This window comes from Thunnus maccoyii, chromosome 8 (genome assembly GCF_910596095.1).
Source record: "Thunnus maccoyii chromosome 8, fThuMac1.1, whole genome shotgun sequence".
Taxonomy (NCBI): Eukaryota; Metazoa; Chordata; class Actinopteri; order Scombriformes; family Scombridae; genus Thunnus; species Thunnus maccoyii.
Genome location: NC_056540.1, coordinates 8447607 through 8464740, shown reverse-complemented (window position 1 = coordinate 8464740; position 17134 = coordinate 8447607). Strand labels below are relative to the sequence as shown.

General features: G+C 39.6%; 1 protein-coding gene across 1 annotated transcript in view; it reads right to left on the bottom strand.

Annotated features, from left to right (window-relative positions):
- Positions 1 to 4157: 4157 nt before the first annotated feature.
- pigg (phosphatidylinositol glycan anchor biosynthesis class G) overlaps positions 4158 to 17134 on the bottom strand; it is a 67303-nt gene continuing 54326 nt past the window's right edge. The window contains exons 12-14 of the mRNA XM_042418814.1: positions 14651 to 14814; positions 9197 to 9449; positions 4158 to 6311 (exon numbers count right to left, since the gene is read on the bottom strand). Of these exons, the coding sequence (XP_042274748.1) occupies positions 9227 to 9449; positions 14651 to 14814 (387 nt within the window). The 3' untranslated portion in view covers positions 4158 to 6311; positions 9197 to 9226. The remainder of the gene's footprint in view (positions 6312 to 9196; positions 9450 to 14650; positions 14815 to 17134) is intronic.

The window sequence follows — 17134 nt, the reverse complement described above, 5'->3', positions numbered from 1 at the left end:
GCACTGCCTGGGGACTCCATATTCTGTTCGGGGACTTCTGTTGTGACTTCTGCAGCTGTGAGCAGCTGTATTGGACCTCTGTGACAGCCTTGGACTGTGCATAACAAACAGTATGTTTCAGCAGCAAGTGATTCATTGGTATTCCTGGACCAGATCACCTTAGGCCAAAAAGAATCAGAGTGGGCCATGTTTAAAGCTTCCATTGCTGAGGCAGCTGCTAAGAGCTGTGGCCAAAAGGTCATCTGTGCCAGTTGTAATGGAAACCCAAAACCCCTCTGGTGTAGGAGGCTGTCAAGCTGAAGGAATAGGTCTTTTGGACATAGTTAGTCCATTAAACTCCCTTATTTGCTGACAGGTATTGGCAGGCCAAAAGGACTGCAGCCTAAACAGAAGCATAAACTCTAGAAGATTTTGGTGTGTACACGGAGACAGTTCTGGCATGTTTATACAAATTCATACTCTTTACGTTTATTTTTTACAATATTAGTTGTACTTGTTGTGAATAATGTTGGACAATGGTGACATATGACTATGAGAACTACAAGACTACAGGAAAAAAGTGGAACTACAATTCCAAGAGGGCAATCTCAGAAGTATGTGGCAAGGTCTAAGAACTAGGGGTGTGCCCGAATACAAATACGTTATTCAGCAAAGCACAAATAGTGTTTTTTTTTATGAACATTTGTTTCATACAAATAAGAAAAATTATTTGTTTTTCGAGAAATAAAAACCCAAAACAATTACCAGTGCGCATGTCAGTTACATCGCTATTTCAGTCTCTGTCCTCCGCTGTTACGTCTATCAGCAGGTCTCAACGAGGGGAGTCACATCCATCTGCTACATGATGCACATTTCCTAATATGGACATCACCCCTGGAGTTGGGGGTGTTCCCCAGAGATAAAGCTGAGCTACTGACACAAGCAAAGTGCTCCCAAGGGACTCTCCATAACCTGTTATTCCCTTTCTCCTTTCCACAAAGTTAGGTTGTAAAAAATAGGCAATAAATGAAAAGTGCAAAGCAAAAATCGCCTTTGAAGTTCTTCCCTACACATTACACAGTGTGCTGTCTCTGTGTTATGGGTGTATAAATAGGTAGAGGTCTGTCTGCAATGAGTGAAGCTTTAGCTCAGTAGTCAGCGCAGTCATCTATGATCTAGGAGACTCCAGTTTGAGACCTGGTGTGGGGGCCTCCTTCATAAGGTAGTTTATTCATGAACACTTATTGTAACACTTAAATTTTCTAAAATTAAAAGTGTAATAAAAACAAAAACAGGATTTTTAAGCCTCTTTCCACTTTTTATTTGAATACAAATACAAATAATTTTGCTGCCTAAACAAACATACAAATACAAATACTGGGCTCTCCACACATCCCTACTAAGAACTATGACAGAGTATATTATTATTATCTAGCAAATGAGCTAAACAACTTTTATGCTTGCTTTGAGGCCATCGGCAGCCAGCAAGCAAAAACAGCTGAAGCAGAGGTTAATGGATGGGTGGGTGCACCTTTCACACCTATCACCCTTTCTGAGCATGATGTCAGCGGGGCTTTCAAACATGTGAACACCAAGAAAGCAGCAGGACTTGGTGGTATCAGTGGGCAGGTCCTCAAACTATGTGCTGACCAACTAGCGCCAGTGTTCACAATGATATTCAACCTGTCCCTGCCTCAGTCTCTCATACCAACATGCTTCAAGAAGTCCACCATCATTCCTGTGCCCAAGAAAACAAGACCAGCCTGCCCGAATAACTACCACCCAGTGGCACAAACCTCTGTAGCGATGAAGTGATTTGAATGGCTGGTCATGGATTACATCTGCTCCTCACTACCCAGCACACCGGACCCACTACAGTTTGCCTACCGTCCCAACTGATCAACCGAAGACACCATAGCACACATCCTCCACACCACCCTATCTCACCTAGACAAGAAAGGGAGCTATGTGAGATCACTGTTCATTGACTACAGTTCAGTGTTCAACACCATTGATCCCACCAGGCTCGTCATCAAGCTCAAGGATCTGGGATTAAACACCTCACTGTGCATGTGGATCCTTGACTTCCTGACAGGCAGACCCCAGGTGGTGAGGGTAGGTGGATACATCTCTTCTTCCCTCATCCTTAACACTGGAGCACCACAGGGCTGTGTTTTGAGCCCACTGCTGTTCTCTCTGTACACACGACTGTGTAGTCACTTTCAACTCCAACACAATCATCAAGTTTTCTGACGACACAGCTGTGGTGGGCCTGATCACAGATAACAATGAAAAGGCCTACCTGAAGGACGTAGAGGACCTGACCTGCTGGTGTCAGGACAACAATCTACTCCTGAACGTCAGCAAGACTAACTGGGAACCCCTCAAACACCGAGGAATTTCTACTCCTGCAGCATTGAGTACGTCCTGACGGGGAACATCATTGCCTGGTGTGGAAATAGCTCTGAACAGGACTGCAAGGCCCTGCAAAGTGTGGTTTGTTCAGCTGAACATACACCAGGTGCTGCAAGAATAAGGCCAGGAGAATCATTAAGGATCCCAACCACCCGGAGAACAGCCTTTTCTCCCTGCTACGGGAAGAAGGTACCGGATACACCAAGCCAGCATTGAGAGGCTCAGGAAGAGCTTCTACCCTCAGGCCACCAGGGTCCAAACTTTTGACTGGTACTGTAAATGTAGATGTGTGGAACTGAATCAATATGGGAGGTTCATTCATTCATTCAACCTTTATTTATACTTGTGAGAATCATTAGGGGAGACCCTCATTTACAATGAATTCGAGTCAAATTACATAAACAAATAAAAGGAAAACAACAGCAAGGAGATAAAGCAAGAGAGAAAAGGCAATACCACAATTAACTAAAAAGAAGCCATTAAAATGTGCTGATTAGGAAAGATAGATAGATTAAGATAATTAAAATAAAATTAAGTTATGTAAAAAAAAAAAAACAACTCTAAAAAAACATTCAAAATAGATTAAAATAATTTAAAATGTAAAATGAAACACAATTGCAAATAGAGGTTGGGAGGTTTAAGATCAAGTTTCTTAAGTGTCCAGAAGGTATAAGTGTATTGATTTTGAGAAGGTGCTGTTATTTGTTCCAGTAATCAGGAGCACTAAAATTAAAAGCAGTCTTATCAAGTTCAGACGTGACTCGTGGAACATGAAGCAGGAGCCGGTCAGCGGAGCAGGTCTGACAGAGCTCATCTGAATAACAAAGTCATTCTGAAAGGTAAGATGATAGTTTTCCAATAAGGGCTTTATAAATAAAAAGATACCGGTAAGTATCACCTTTCTCCTGAAGAGAAGACCACCCATCCCTATCATAAAAAATACAATGATGTGTGCCATAAGCATCATCAGTAATAAATCTCCAGGCAGAGTGATAGACAGAGTCCAGAGGTTTAAGAGTGGAGGAGGATGTGTGTCTATAAATCACATCTCTGTAGTCCGAGACTGACATAGAAACTGCCTCTAAGTGGAAACATACACACCCCTGTCTGGTTTTGGGTGCTGGCTAATATCTGTCTGACGTTATTGGTTTTGAAAAAACATTTTCCATTAAAACTAATTGAATTCAGCTCTTTGTGCGTTAGCATTTCTGATATCAGGGCAATAATACATCTTCAGTGCATCATCACTTTTCCTGAGTGGGAGTTTTAAGAAAGACTCCCACTCAGAAGTGAGCACAGCATAAAATGTGTGGTTCCTTTAATGATGGCATTGAAGTCCAGCTCCTGAAGGCATAAAATAATCATTTAGTGGGTGGATAGCAGATAGGAGGATGATTACTAAATTATCATCCTCCTACTACTACACTGTATGTGAAGATACGCTAGGTGCACTTTCACAGATGGTTTCTTGTCCAGTTTTACTAAGTCAGTAGGAAACTTTGACAGGAGAAACTCCAGTGAAAGTGCATCATATGTCATCCATCCTCCAGAGCAGACTGGGCCTGTAGACAGATGGCCTCCACCCAGGCTGTAAGGAGCTGAAAGACAATTTAATGGGCAGCTAATCACTAATATTGCAGGGAGGCTGTTCATGAATTCTTATTAAAATGTCTGTTTTAAAGATGTAAATGATCAACCAATTTTTTCCTTAAGTTGTCACAGCCAAAAATAAAAATTAAAAAAAAAATCACAGAGAAACTAAACTAAGTATAGTAAATAATTTATTTCAGTATTAAGAACACAAATAATGAAAGTAGTCTTGATTTAAAAGAGTTTTGTCATCTGTCACTTTTCATCATTTCACATCCGTTTCAACTCCGCAACAAAAACAAAGAAGCCAAAAACCCCAAATCGGTCACAAAATACAGAAATAAGAAGTTGTTAAATTAACTTTTGGGATGTTTTCATCACATTCAACACTTCATAAAACAAAAGGGATCACAAACAAAGAGACACATACACATTAACAGGATGAATTGCATAGTTACCTTTAACTAAATAACCAGAATAAGCTGATATGCAAGTTTTAACCATGAAAAGGAAGCACAAATTTGAGATATTTGTGCTTTTTCTTACGATCCAAATTTTTCAACATGAAGAAATAAAGATAAAAAAAAAAACCCCATTGTCCTAAATGTTACCTTGAGTGAAATATTGAATCTCTCTATTGAAATAACAGGTGGAGTATATGAGCAACACTTGGAAAAGCCTGTAGTCAATGCAAATGTGGAGTATGTAAATTCAACATACATATAAAAGAAATACAAGATTAATTTCTACAAAGATGGAGTTGCAACAGTATACACAAAAAAGAAGTCCACTTTTATGTGAGAGCCCTGTATTGCTGACACGTACTGAAAGGCTTTCAACCATGTGCTTAGTACAATTATTCTGATCCATTTCATGGGTTGGTGGTTATTTGGATACAGGAGAATGCTTTCACACGGAAAATGTTGTCCCATCAGATTCGTGAGAAGCTGCTTTGAGGTCTCTTCTTGCACCGGTGCAGAAATGTTTTACAGAAAAGCCGTGAGGTTTTGGAAAAAAATAACATAAATAAACCTCTAGTATAAACATAACTATGCGACAGGATTTCCTTTTCTCTCTGAGCTGAACACTTTGTGAAGTGATGCTTTTTATCTGTTTGCGTTGTTTAGAATAAACAGACTAAGAAGTAGATGAATGAACAAAGAATAGGGGAAAAAAAAGGGAAGAACGCCCAATAAAGAAACCCAAACTTTATCCACAGAAAATGCAAGAAAAACTAATCACAGCGTTGGCTGCTGGTGGCAGATCTGCTGCCAACATCAAGAAAAACCATCACTTTAATGATATTATCAAACCTGGTGTCCCAAAGTACAACAAGAGTTTCTCATATTCCACAGAGCTGGCCGGAATAATGAAGTAGTCACAGGTTTTCATTTTAGTGCTGATGAGATGCAGAAGGATGCTGCCCAATCAAACATTATTCATCCTCAGCACTGTAGAAACACACACAGCAGTCAGCAACATTCATTTCTATCTCTCAGATAAGTATTATGGAAGTTTCTTCTATGCAACACATAGAAAAAAACATATATAGCACTGACAAAAAAAGCTGGACATAATCAGTCATACATGGTAGACAACTGCAACACTGTCGCTTATATCATGTGTTTTGCATCATCTTATATATCTTCCTACTTTACAGAGACATTAGAACAGCTGCTAGACAAGCACAGTGATGGTAAACATACCAAACACTGAATGAATAATTATGAGTGATAAAGATTATCTGGTTCATAAATTATTTCCATCAGGACTTTGTTTGGAGTCTGAAAAAGAGGAGGGGCACTTGACAGCAGCACACTGTCAATTTAAAAAGGGTCAATTCAGGTTTGAGCCCGACAAGCTCACAGCTAAATGTGTCCTTCTTCTGATGCAAACCACCCAACCCGCAGTGATACATATGCAGCGTGTGTCTGTCAGTGACCCTGTGTATTCAAATGTAAATCCTCTTGTTTGTCTGACTTTTCAATGATGTTCGGGACATTTAAATTCTGTTCTCTGCAGGTGTAGTCGGAGTCGAGGTTGTCCCTGTGAAGGTGAGGCTTAAAAGGAAGTCTCAGGAACAACCACGACGGCAGCAAAACAAAAGAATGAAGCTCGTCTTGCATCAGATATACTCAGACACAGCATTTGCTTTTTTCGCCCCCCTTTCTTGGTTTGGCGGTGCTTGGCATCTGCTTCTCCGACGCCTGTGGCGGCTTGGGGGATGTCAGTGATCTTAGCCTCGGGCGAGGTGCTGTTTCAAGGCAGACAGCTCATCAGGGTGAGTGACAAGTGTTGGGGCGGGAACTTAGGATTCACTTTTCTGCCTGGGGGTGAAAAATTGCACACTGTAGCTTTAACACAAAATCTTTCAACTGGCTTTTTCTGGACAAATCTCAAAGGGTAATGATGTAACAACTGCCAGGTTATAATCAGCAAGGAGCTTTGAAGCAGTCACAGCTGTTCATTGACAACACAGATGTCCATAATTCGACAAAATAACTGCTGGAATAAAACTTTTTGCATTTACTTTGTAATACGCTGTGACAATAAAAGACTCCTGTGTATTGGAAGTGTGAACATTTTTCTATGATACAAACTACATGAACAAAGATGATGAACCGATGGAGTTTATGAAAGACAGACTTCCTGACGAGACTTGGACACCAGAACTCACTGTGACTGCTGCTTAGATATTTACATTTTTCTTATTTTACTTTCAAAATGGAGTCCAAGCAGTCAGCGAGATACTGTAATAAGACAGTGTGCTCCATAAGAAGTTGGACAGCAACACATTGTTTGCTCCTTTGGCTCCATACTATTATTGCTTTGGATGATAGCCAGCCTACTTGCCAGCCTGACTTTGGTGGTATTTTCAGTGAGAGTGGGGGAACAGTTAGACAAGTCTATACAGTAAGTCTGCAGTGCACACACACCGCCAGACTCTGGAAGCTATACGACTTGTAATTTCCAAATGTTAATGTTTATATAGGAGGATTTAACTGGATGAACGAGAACAAGTAAAAGGGGGATTTATGTTTCTGCAATAGAACTTAAAGGTCACCCAGCAGGAATGATTTTAGCCATTTTTCCTTACAGTGTCTCCTATTGAACGATGTGGGAAACAAGAGGAGAGAAAACAGAGGGATGAGTGGTTCAATGGTTCACAACTCTCTTGAAGCTGTGTAGTAGATGAATGATGACGGTTTATGACACTGAGCTGAGCATTTGCATTTTGTGTGTATTTGCATTTTTCACCAATTGCCTCTCATATCCTGCTTCAACAGGATTAAGTAGAAAATGTAATGAGGAGAAATATATCCACGAAATGTATTTTTGGCTATGACCTGGCAAACCGATAACTGATTCTTGTGTATTTTTGCCAATTCGTGTTGCCAAGTGTTTCCTACATGCTGCCTTAGACTAATTTGGTGCCTAATTGAGCTACAGCTAAATCCTCATAGAGATACACTGAAATAAAACAAGTTGAATGTAAAAAATTTATAATATTCTTAATGGGCTGTAGTCCTCTAAACGTTTCTGTGCAGTACAAATGTTTACCTCCACACTAAACTGGCTACTGAATTAATGACTTTGTCTTAATTGGGACAAAATTCAGTAGCACAATAAATTCACCCTAACAATGAAACATCATGATAAAATTTTTTTATAACATAACAGTGTATATGCTATTTAATTTATCCTATTATCTCATTTCCCATATTTTTGTTCTGATTAATTACAGTCTGACCAGTTACAGATTCTGGACGATGGACTGTGTACTGGCTGTTTTTTAATCGCTATTTTTAGTTTAATGACATTGGATTTATACAATTTATTTATTGTAATATGATAAACTGTAATATCATGAAATGTAGGTCTGTGTTTCATAATGTTAGCAATTTTTATTTGAATCTCTAACCTCAGCGTATCTAAATAGGCACCTTAAAATGGGCAGATGATGATGAACATGACCCATACAGTTATTCTGAGTACTCGAGTCTCAAATGAAAGCCTTTAGTCTGCACTTTAAAGGAATAGCACACACAAACATGAAACTACTCATCTTCCTGTCAGCAGAAACACTGGTGAAGCTTAGAAATCCACTGACATAGCCTTTCATCTAGCACAGCTCTGTGTCAACCTTTACCAAAGTGTGAACAGAGGCTTAATTCTTTTGAGAATGAAAAAAGAGACAATATGAAATTTCTCCCAATGACATTGGCTTGTGCAGCATAATGGAAATGTTCTGAAGCCAATTGCACTTACAATTGCACTGAAGAAAAAAAAAACAATCCCCATACAGGTGTTTTCACTTATGTTGCCTGGTTAGATCTGTTTTCAGGACTGTGTGTGTGTGTATGTGTGTGTGTGTGTGTGTGTGTGTGTGTGTGTCCCTCACTGTGTTGGTTATGTTGCACCTTTTAGGCTGAGACAACATAAATGTGTCTGATTAGTCAACAGGCCGTTTTCACAGCAGACATTTTGACTTGTCACACCAGGAAAAGCAGAGGTGTTACTAATAACATTAACGACGGCGCCGCTCTGTTCAAGTGTCACAGTAAACCACAACGGTGTGACAGTGAGCCAGCGTGCGTGATACCACGACCCTGAAACTGAAGCAGCTAAATGGGATTCAGCGATAGTTCATCATTTTATTATTTAACTTCTAATCAGCCAGAATATCTGAAAACTTCTACTGAGCTCAAGTCTTCACTAAAACTACACCACACAGCGAGCATCCGAACATCACACTCTGTAAACACAAATAAAAACACAACGTTCGCCCTCTGTAACACCCAAGTCTTTAAATCATGTATGGAACCAAAACATCACACCGCGTATTGTTACCCTCGTACCTCTGCAGCTCATTGCACAACAGTCCCTGAGATCATTTACAGTATATGCAAAAGTTAAGTAAAAGTTATCCCTTTTCAAAAATCATCTTTACAGCATGTCACTTTTATTTCTCCTCAAACATTTTCCCCTGTGAAAGAATGGGATATTTAAATAGACTGCTCGAAAATACATTATAGGAGCATCCGCAAAGTATTTTTTGCAAACAAAATGTACAGACTTCAGAGGATGTACTTTTTCTGAAGCATCTATTCACATATTGTGAACAAGTAAGTATACTACATGAGACAGGGAGAGCATATTGTAGTGTACATTAGTCTGACAGAGCGTTGTCTGGTCTGATTTAAATAAACACCTTAAGGGAAGATCCTCAGTCTTTGGCTCGTCAAGACAAACTGGAACTGCGGCTCTGCTCCATCGTGTTGAAGAAGAGACAGACTCCAGCAGTCAGCAGCAGGTGCATGGACTCATACAGCAATTTGGGTGAAAAGACGCTCCAAATGAAGAGATGGTAACGCAGAACAGTTACCAGCACAATGTAGGCTGCAGCTGGCACAGACCTCAGCAGGGCCAAACAGTAGCAACCATGGCTGACTGCAACCGGGCTCCTGCAGAGAGGAAAAGGATTCATCAGAGAGGACGAACAACACTGCGGAGAGCAAAGTAGACGATTCTGTGCTGCGGATAATAGGCAAACTTCCTGTGAAGAAAACTTTATATGTGATCCGAGGGCTAATAGAGAGACAATAAAATTAGACAGTAAAAAGACAGCAGATGATAAAATATATAAGTGAAAGTAAAAACAGAGACCAGTAAGAATTATTAAAAATGAGAGAACTGGTAAAAAATTAATAAGAATGACATTAATTAAAAGCCAAATTAAATAAATAGGTTCACAGCTGTCGTTTTAAAAATGTTCACAGAGCCTGCATCTCTCAACATAGTTAAAAAAAGCTGCACTTCTTATTTTCTTGTGCGTATAATTGTGTGTAGTTAAAAACCCAGCAGTAGAAGATCTAAGAGCTTGTGAGGGTTTACTATCATACGTGATGATGTCAAACCAGTAAAGCTGCAGATTGTTTGATTCGTAGCAAAAGGCCACATTCTCACATTTTTACCGTCCGCATGCACCCAGAAGAAGAGTCTGATCCAATTATCTTCTCACAATAATACGGATTGCTGGCAAATTCTGATAAAGAAGTTAATGACTTTAAAACCTGCATGATGGGAGGAGGGATGCGGTGAGGAGATTAGGAGATGATGATGTAAAACTAAACACACACAGACACACAAAGACTTGTGTGTGTAGATTAAGACTTCATCTCCTGCCTTAGTCTCTGACGCATTGAAACACACGTAAATGAGTATAGAGATGTTGTTCATTCAAACAGGCAAAGTCCCAGCTGAGGGGGAGGAACTTCAAGCTTTTTTTCCCAAGAGAAGAGAAGGCACGCTGATGAAGTAGGAGACATGGGAAGTCGTCCAGTTTGGAGGTGGAAATTCAATCAGGGGGCCAGTAAACACACACACACACACACACACACAAGCAGAACAATGTTAATATCTATGGAAGACACACATACGCACAAATGTTGGTGAAGTATGTGTCAAACACTGACCAATAATCAATAATGAGTTTTTTTGAATACAACTATTCAATACTGTAAATGGACTGCATTTAACTGTATGGCGCCTTTCTATTTTCTGACCACTCAAAGCGCTTTACACTGCACGCCAACATTCACCCATTCACACACTCATTCACACACTCATTCACACACTGATGGCACAGCCTTCAGGAGCAATTTGGGGTTCGGTATCTTGCCCAAGGACACTTTGACATGCAGACTGGAGGAGCCGGGGATCGAAGTGCAGATTTTCCGATTAGTGGATGACCTGCTCTACCTCTACTGTGGCTCAAACAGTAGGTAACGGGAAAAATATACATTTGTTGCTATGCTGTCTTCAGTCTGGGAGGCAGAAGTGAGTCAGAGGCTCCCTATTAAAGGAAAATTCCACATTTTATAAACTTGTAGTGGTGGACATCATTCGTGTTGGTTATGATTACATTTTACCCACCGTTTGCATTGCTGAGATGTGGGGCAGTCCGTCAGAATGAGACAAGTGGTGAGATGATCAGACAGATTTAAAGTGACGCTCCAGTGATGAAATATTTCCATATAGTTGGGGGATTCGTAAGAGACAGATTTTTTTTTAAATGCTCAAAATTGACTCAGCAGAGGCCGAGATATCCTGAATTTTAGTCCCTGACCGATTCAAGCTCCACAAACTGTGCCCTACAATTCCCATAATGCATTTCAACAGGGTGTTTCATTGTTAATTCATCTGACTTTGGAGTGCAGCTTCCAGAAGCACAGAAGACATTAAAAACTGTGTTTACAGACTGAGTAGTATTTTCACATGAAGCCCAGACATCTAAACTACCTTTTTTTTCTAAGTGCAAACAATGGTGAACACATTTGAAATGCCCAAATATTTTCACATATGACTAAACTAAGAGCAGTACTGCAGCTCTGCAAGTTCTAATCGATGCTTCCAACACATTATGAATGTTAACATCCACCATTTTTTTTTTTTTTTTTTTTTACATCCAAAAAGGATGTTTAAGACGGGCACTTCTCTGGTCGCTTGTGTTGCTCTAATGGACTCATCTGTAAAATTGCGACAAATAGTGGAAAAGTTACCATGTCCTCAGATTTCACGAAGACAGATGAGTTTATGATGTCATAGTTACTGAGAGAAGAGACAATTTTAACTACATAAAATAATACCAAGCCAGATTGTATATAAACATTTAATCCCACTACATTGAGAATAAACATAAAGACTACTAATAGTTGCTTCCAAAGAATTCCCGGCTTCCAAGAGCTGTTTTTAAAAGAGCTGAAGTTTATTTCTGTGTTCTACCTCAAAGAGCTACTAAAACATTAATGTCCAACCTCTCAGGTCGGTTACCAGAGTAAACACTCAGTCTGTGTAAAATCCTGCCAGCAACTTACTGTCTCAGTGGAGAAAACATGAGACATCTACAACATCTCTAATTCACATTTTTATAAACTAATGAGTTGATAAAGTGTCTCAGCTCAACTTTAACTTGATGTCATTTATCTGAGGTATATTAGTACATCTCTGAGAAAAGTGAAAATCAAAACAAAATGACCGAGCTGAAGAAAAAAAAGAGACGGCCCGCACACATAATTCAAAGAAAAAAAACAAGAAGAGAAAAAAAGAAAATCTCTTTTTTGGTCTTAATAAATCCATGTTCTTCTAATAATGATAAAGAATAAAAAGCGTCACAATGAGTTTGAAGGAAGGCAACTTCTCTTTCAATACCTTTCACAAAGCGGCAGGCTGCACAAAAGATCAACTGTCTGTCACCATCACCACTTGTGCCCCCCCCACCCTCGTCTCTACAAAAGGTAATTTCAAAGAGCCGATGCAGCTGCTTGGAAATCAACCACACATTGAAAATAGTGCGACCTGAATATGCTTTTTGCTACTTGTATTTATGTCAGAATATCAGACTTAGTAGAGACAGTTCATGATGAAAGTAAAGCCGTGTTAATGCGTCTCTCTCTCTGCTTGAAGGCCTAACAGTGATTAAATGGACTAAAACAATGAAAACATTTCTCTTCAAATTATGGTGTTGCTTTCAGGAGAGTTTGACCGTGTCAGGGGAGACCTGATGAATAGCTATTGATCACAGTCCATTTCCAGTATTTGCCTTGTGGTTGAGCTGCTGATGGTGCAGAGTCAATACTAAATGAGCGACGCTGTATGAGACTATTTTAAAGTTTAATTTGTCGTAATGTCTCTGAGTGAATATTACAGTTCGGGTTTCTGTGGAAAGTTTAGTGGGGAAATCACTGCGTTATGAGTAATGACAACAAGGACAGATGGTCATGTGTTCTGCACTGCTGGACTTAATTGGATATTAGCTGAAAGGGGGTATTAAAACAAGACTAAAGTAACAGCAGTGGCCTCTAGAGGCTGCAGTGTTCATCACAATCAACAATATGAAGCTACATTAGACTACAAAGACCAAACAGCATTCTGGTGATTTGGCTATTCAGACCGTAAAACCACAGGGAATGTGGCGAGGCTGCCGGGCTCTGCCAACATCATAATCAGCTGTTTATGGGCAGATCAATTGTGCTGTCAGACTAAATGCAGTTTAATTTCTGCTTGCATTGTTGTTGCAGTTCAGGCTAACAAGTGAAAAAGACCAATGCAGGAGCCGCATCTGAATTTAGATTTTTCAGGAGTAACATTTAAGGCAGCAATTTGAATTTATATACATTAAATAATGCGGCGTATCCCCTTCTAGTTCACTTGAACTTTGCCCTCTGTGCTGTGTGAGAAAGTGTTTCTCACTAGTAATGTGTTAACTTCTTGTAGAAAATAAATGCTACGCTGCAGCGAGGTAGTAGCTTTAATCTCTGCGTGACTGCTTTTCATGTTTAACCCCTCTGCTCTCTAGTGGGGTTAAAAATTAAACGTTTTCCCTGAGTGAGATGCAACACCAAAAGATGGTGGGTTTTGCTAAAATCAAGAAGGACGTATCACCTTGGAAGCATGAATGCTAATTAAATTTTGATGTGGTCAGTGGAAACGTGGAAAATTTCATGATGGTGTTGAATATTTCATAGAAATCTGACCAGTGGTTTTTGTGATATCTTGTCATGGATCAAAGTTTTGGTCACAGGGGCATTTTTACCTGATGGGAGCGCTAAATGAAAGGTCATCATGATCATCACAGATCAGTCTCTGAGGACCTTTAATGTCCACATCAAATTTCATAGCATGCAGCCGCTCTGGACCAAAGTGGATAGAAGGGCGGACAAACTTCGTCATCCTTAGACTGGTTACACTGCTAGCAGCACAAAAATTTTAAGATGAGTAGAACTGTTTTAATCGGAGACCGTCTGGACTACTGAAATGTTAAACACATCATATTCAAGTGCGGGATCAAAGATGATAGAGGATATAAATCATGCATGAGCATATACACTCTCTGCAGTCTAATTTCTGTGGGACCTTTGTGCTAACAAAATCAAAACTTTTTCCACACGTAGAAGTGACTTTTTTATCACAGGACTGCAGCTTTAGAGGTTATCCTCACATTTCTGTTACTGGCTTTATGCGCATTTAAACAACAAAGGCAGGTTAAACTAACTGCTTTCGTACAAAAACCATCCTTTACATTGGTCTAAATTAAAAGTACATTTTAGTTTTGGCTCTATCTGCGGGGCAGCTGCTACCAGTCACAGACCTCATCACTCACCTCTGTGGCGAGGCCTCATGCTGAGGCGAAGCTCTAGTTATTGGCTGCATTCTTACACATACAACAACCTAGCTATTGGCCCCTCACCAGTTAAGGTCTTATGCAGGTTAAGCTGTTTACATGCATTTTTGATACCCTGCAAGTGGCTTCTCCCTGTTGCCATGAGTAAACCAATTAACAGAATATTTCTGTGCATCTGTACTGTCCCACCCACAGAGAGGATTCAGAACAAGAAAGTATAACACAGATGGTAAAAACTAAAGTAAAAGAAAGTAGTATATTTGAATGAAACTACACCGCAGAGCAGGTTCACTACCTTTTGTCTGATGTGTCCCCACAGTGCTATTAGATGAGCTCAAGTAATACTTTTAGCCATAGCCAGACAAACAAAAGCACATACAGCCTCTTACAACTTACTGGTTATTGTAAATATAGTAGTAAAGATCAGCATCACACCAATTTGAAACATTTTTTGGCTGCTGACACTTTAAAACTGCCACTTACCTTTCTCTCTCTGAGCTGAGGTAGCAGACGAGGTGACACGCCCAGAGTATGGGCCCTGCATAAGTGCTGAGCGCCGTTAAGAAGATGGCAGGTGCTTCTACGTAACTTTCCAGCCCAACGAAGCCGACTGAAATGTCAATGGTGGCAATGTTGTTGGAATTGCCCTGCGGGAGCACAAAGAGTACTTATTTTAGCACCGCCAAGAGCACAGGAATATCTTACCCTGTGTACAGACAAAAGCGGGAACACAAAGATCTGTGGGTGAAGCTTTGTAAGCATTTCACTGCTTTAAAGAACTGGTTGTTTGCTTTATCATCATTACTCTGAGCTTCTGGCGACTTCCCAGCGGCCTAGTTGTTTGTATTTTCAATCCTCAGACCACACCAGCTTAAACTGCATTCAGTCTGGAGCTGGACTCTGGTTAGAGCCACTCAGGCTTCTGTGTATCTGTGCATGTGCATACTGTATGTGCCTGTACAAACAGTTTGTTTTCTTTAAACACAGGCATACGTCTGGCTTATTCAGCTGTGTAACCAATTTCCAAATATGCCTGCAGTAAACTGAAAATATTAAACTTTTCTAACCTTGTTTTATTTTATTTTTTCTTGCTCTGAAATTTCATCTTCAAGCTTCAGAGGATTTTATCACTGCAATGCAATTAAGATTTATAGCTTCAGTCTAAAATGTTTTTTGGCTGTGTACGTTTTAGACATATTCACACAAGTGTTGAAATGTAATATCTAATACAGTGCAATGCAAAAGAAAGGCTAACAAACTGTACTAAAATCCAAACATTTCACAGCCTAAAATATGTGTGAAACATTTTTTCAGTCATTTCACCACAAGCTCAACAAGCATGTGAGAGAATTGTCATATTTTAAGAAAACAGAATATACATAAAGTTGTCTGCACTTGTGCTTACTTCATTTTTAAGCCAATGCATATCATAATTTTTTGGACCAGATAGGCTCCTTCAGTAAATTCCAACACATTAATGAACCCAAATACAATAGTTGCTTTGTACATGGACAGTATTTTTAACATTCATTTATTATTTAAAACTATTAAAATATATTTACTATTAAAAACTAACTTTGAAAAATAAAAGGAATTGAAAAAAAATCTATTCATCTCATTAAAGGTACCATGTGGAGTTTTTGCCTATTAGTAGCACTCAATGTTCTCATGAAGGTCCCTGTTTTGTCTGTATCATGCTCGCGCAGCAGGAAGCACACACACCCTCACAAGCATGTGGTGATGTCATACATTTTCCTGCCAATGCTTTCAAGCTATTCCACTGATCTTAAGGTGGCAGTAATACATCAAGAAATGCAGCAAAAGCAGTGAAGAAGAATACCGATAGCAAGTAAACATGAATGTAAACAATGCATGTAAACAATTCAAACTTTTAAGAAAAATTGGCTTTCCAAATGTTTGATGAGGAATGAAATGCATTCATCACATTTGTCAGAACTCAAGGATTCACACACTGAGTTCTGCACAGAAACACTGAATGTAAACAGACTTCTTTTGGTTTACAAAAAAACTACACAGGGTACCTTTAAGTTTGAGGGTTAAGTCAAAACACACAGGCAAAGAAATCTGTATTCAGACTTGTGCTGCACAGGTATCTAATCTGATTTCTGGGCAGCACATTTAGATGATTGAAATCATCTGCGTTCTGTTCACATCTCTGAGTCGCCGCCTCCAGAAAAATCAATCAACCTTTCACGTATGCTAACGTATGCTGGGTCATTTACGGTAGTGTGTTTTAGTTAACAAATTTCCTTGTGCATAAGAAGTGATAATTAAATTTGAAATTCATTGTGACTCTTAGGCTGTTGCATGTATCCCCCTATCCGACACACACACGCACACACACGGAAAAGCAGCAGCATAAGCAGCAACACGTCGAGTAAAGGTTTATTTCCCTTCTGCACACACATCTCTGATCACTGAGGGAGAGACATCAACAGCCGACTACAGTTTAAACAGAAGTCTGCATATATGAACATTTTCTACTTGCTTATAAACTACAATCCTGCTGTGATCTTGCAAATGTAGGGAGTGTCACTCTGCAACAACAATTACAGTCACTTAGGAATAAACAGAATTACAAGAAACGTTTTATGAATGAATTTTGGAGAAAACTGATTGTCATAACAACTGTCTAGAGAGTGCTGCTGGTTTAATACAGCTCATTCTTGGAGTGAATACTGTACAAGCAAGAAAGTCTGAATAACATATGACCCCAAACCTGCCTCTAGTTTGGGGAAAATCTGAATACTGATGTCTGCAATTTTGGTATGAACTCCTCATTGCACCCTCTTAGGTAACCCTCACGCTCTGATGGCCCACGAAGTGATGCTTATCAACCAGAATAGTGTTATGAGCCTCAAAGTGTAATACTAAACAGAATTTTTCTACTGTGACTTGCATGCTTATTCTAAGTCACTTTTGTCAAACTGTGCCCACCTTCTACTT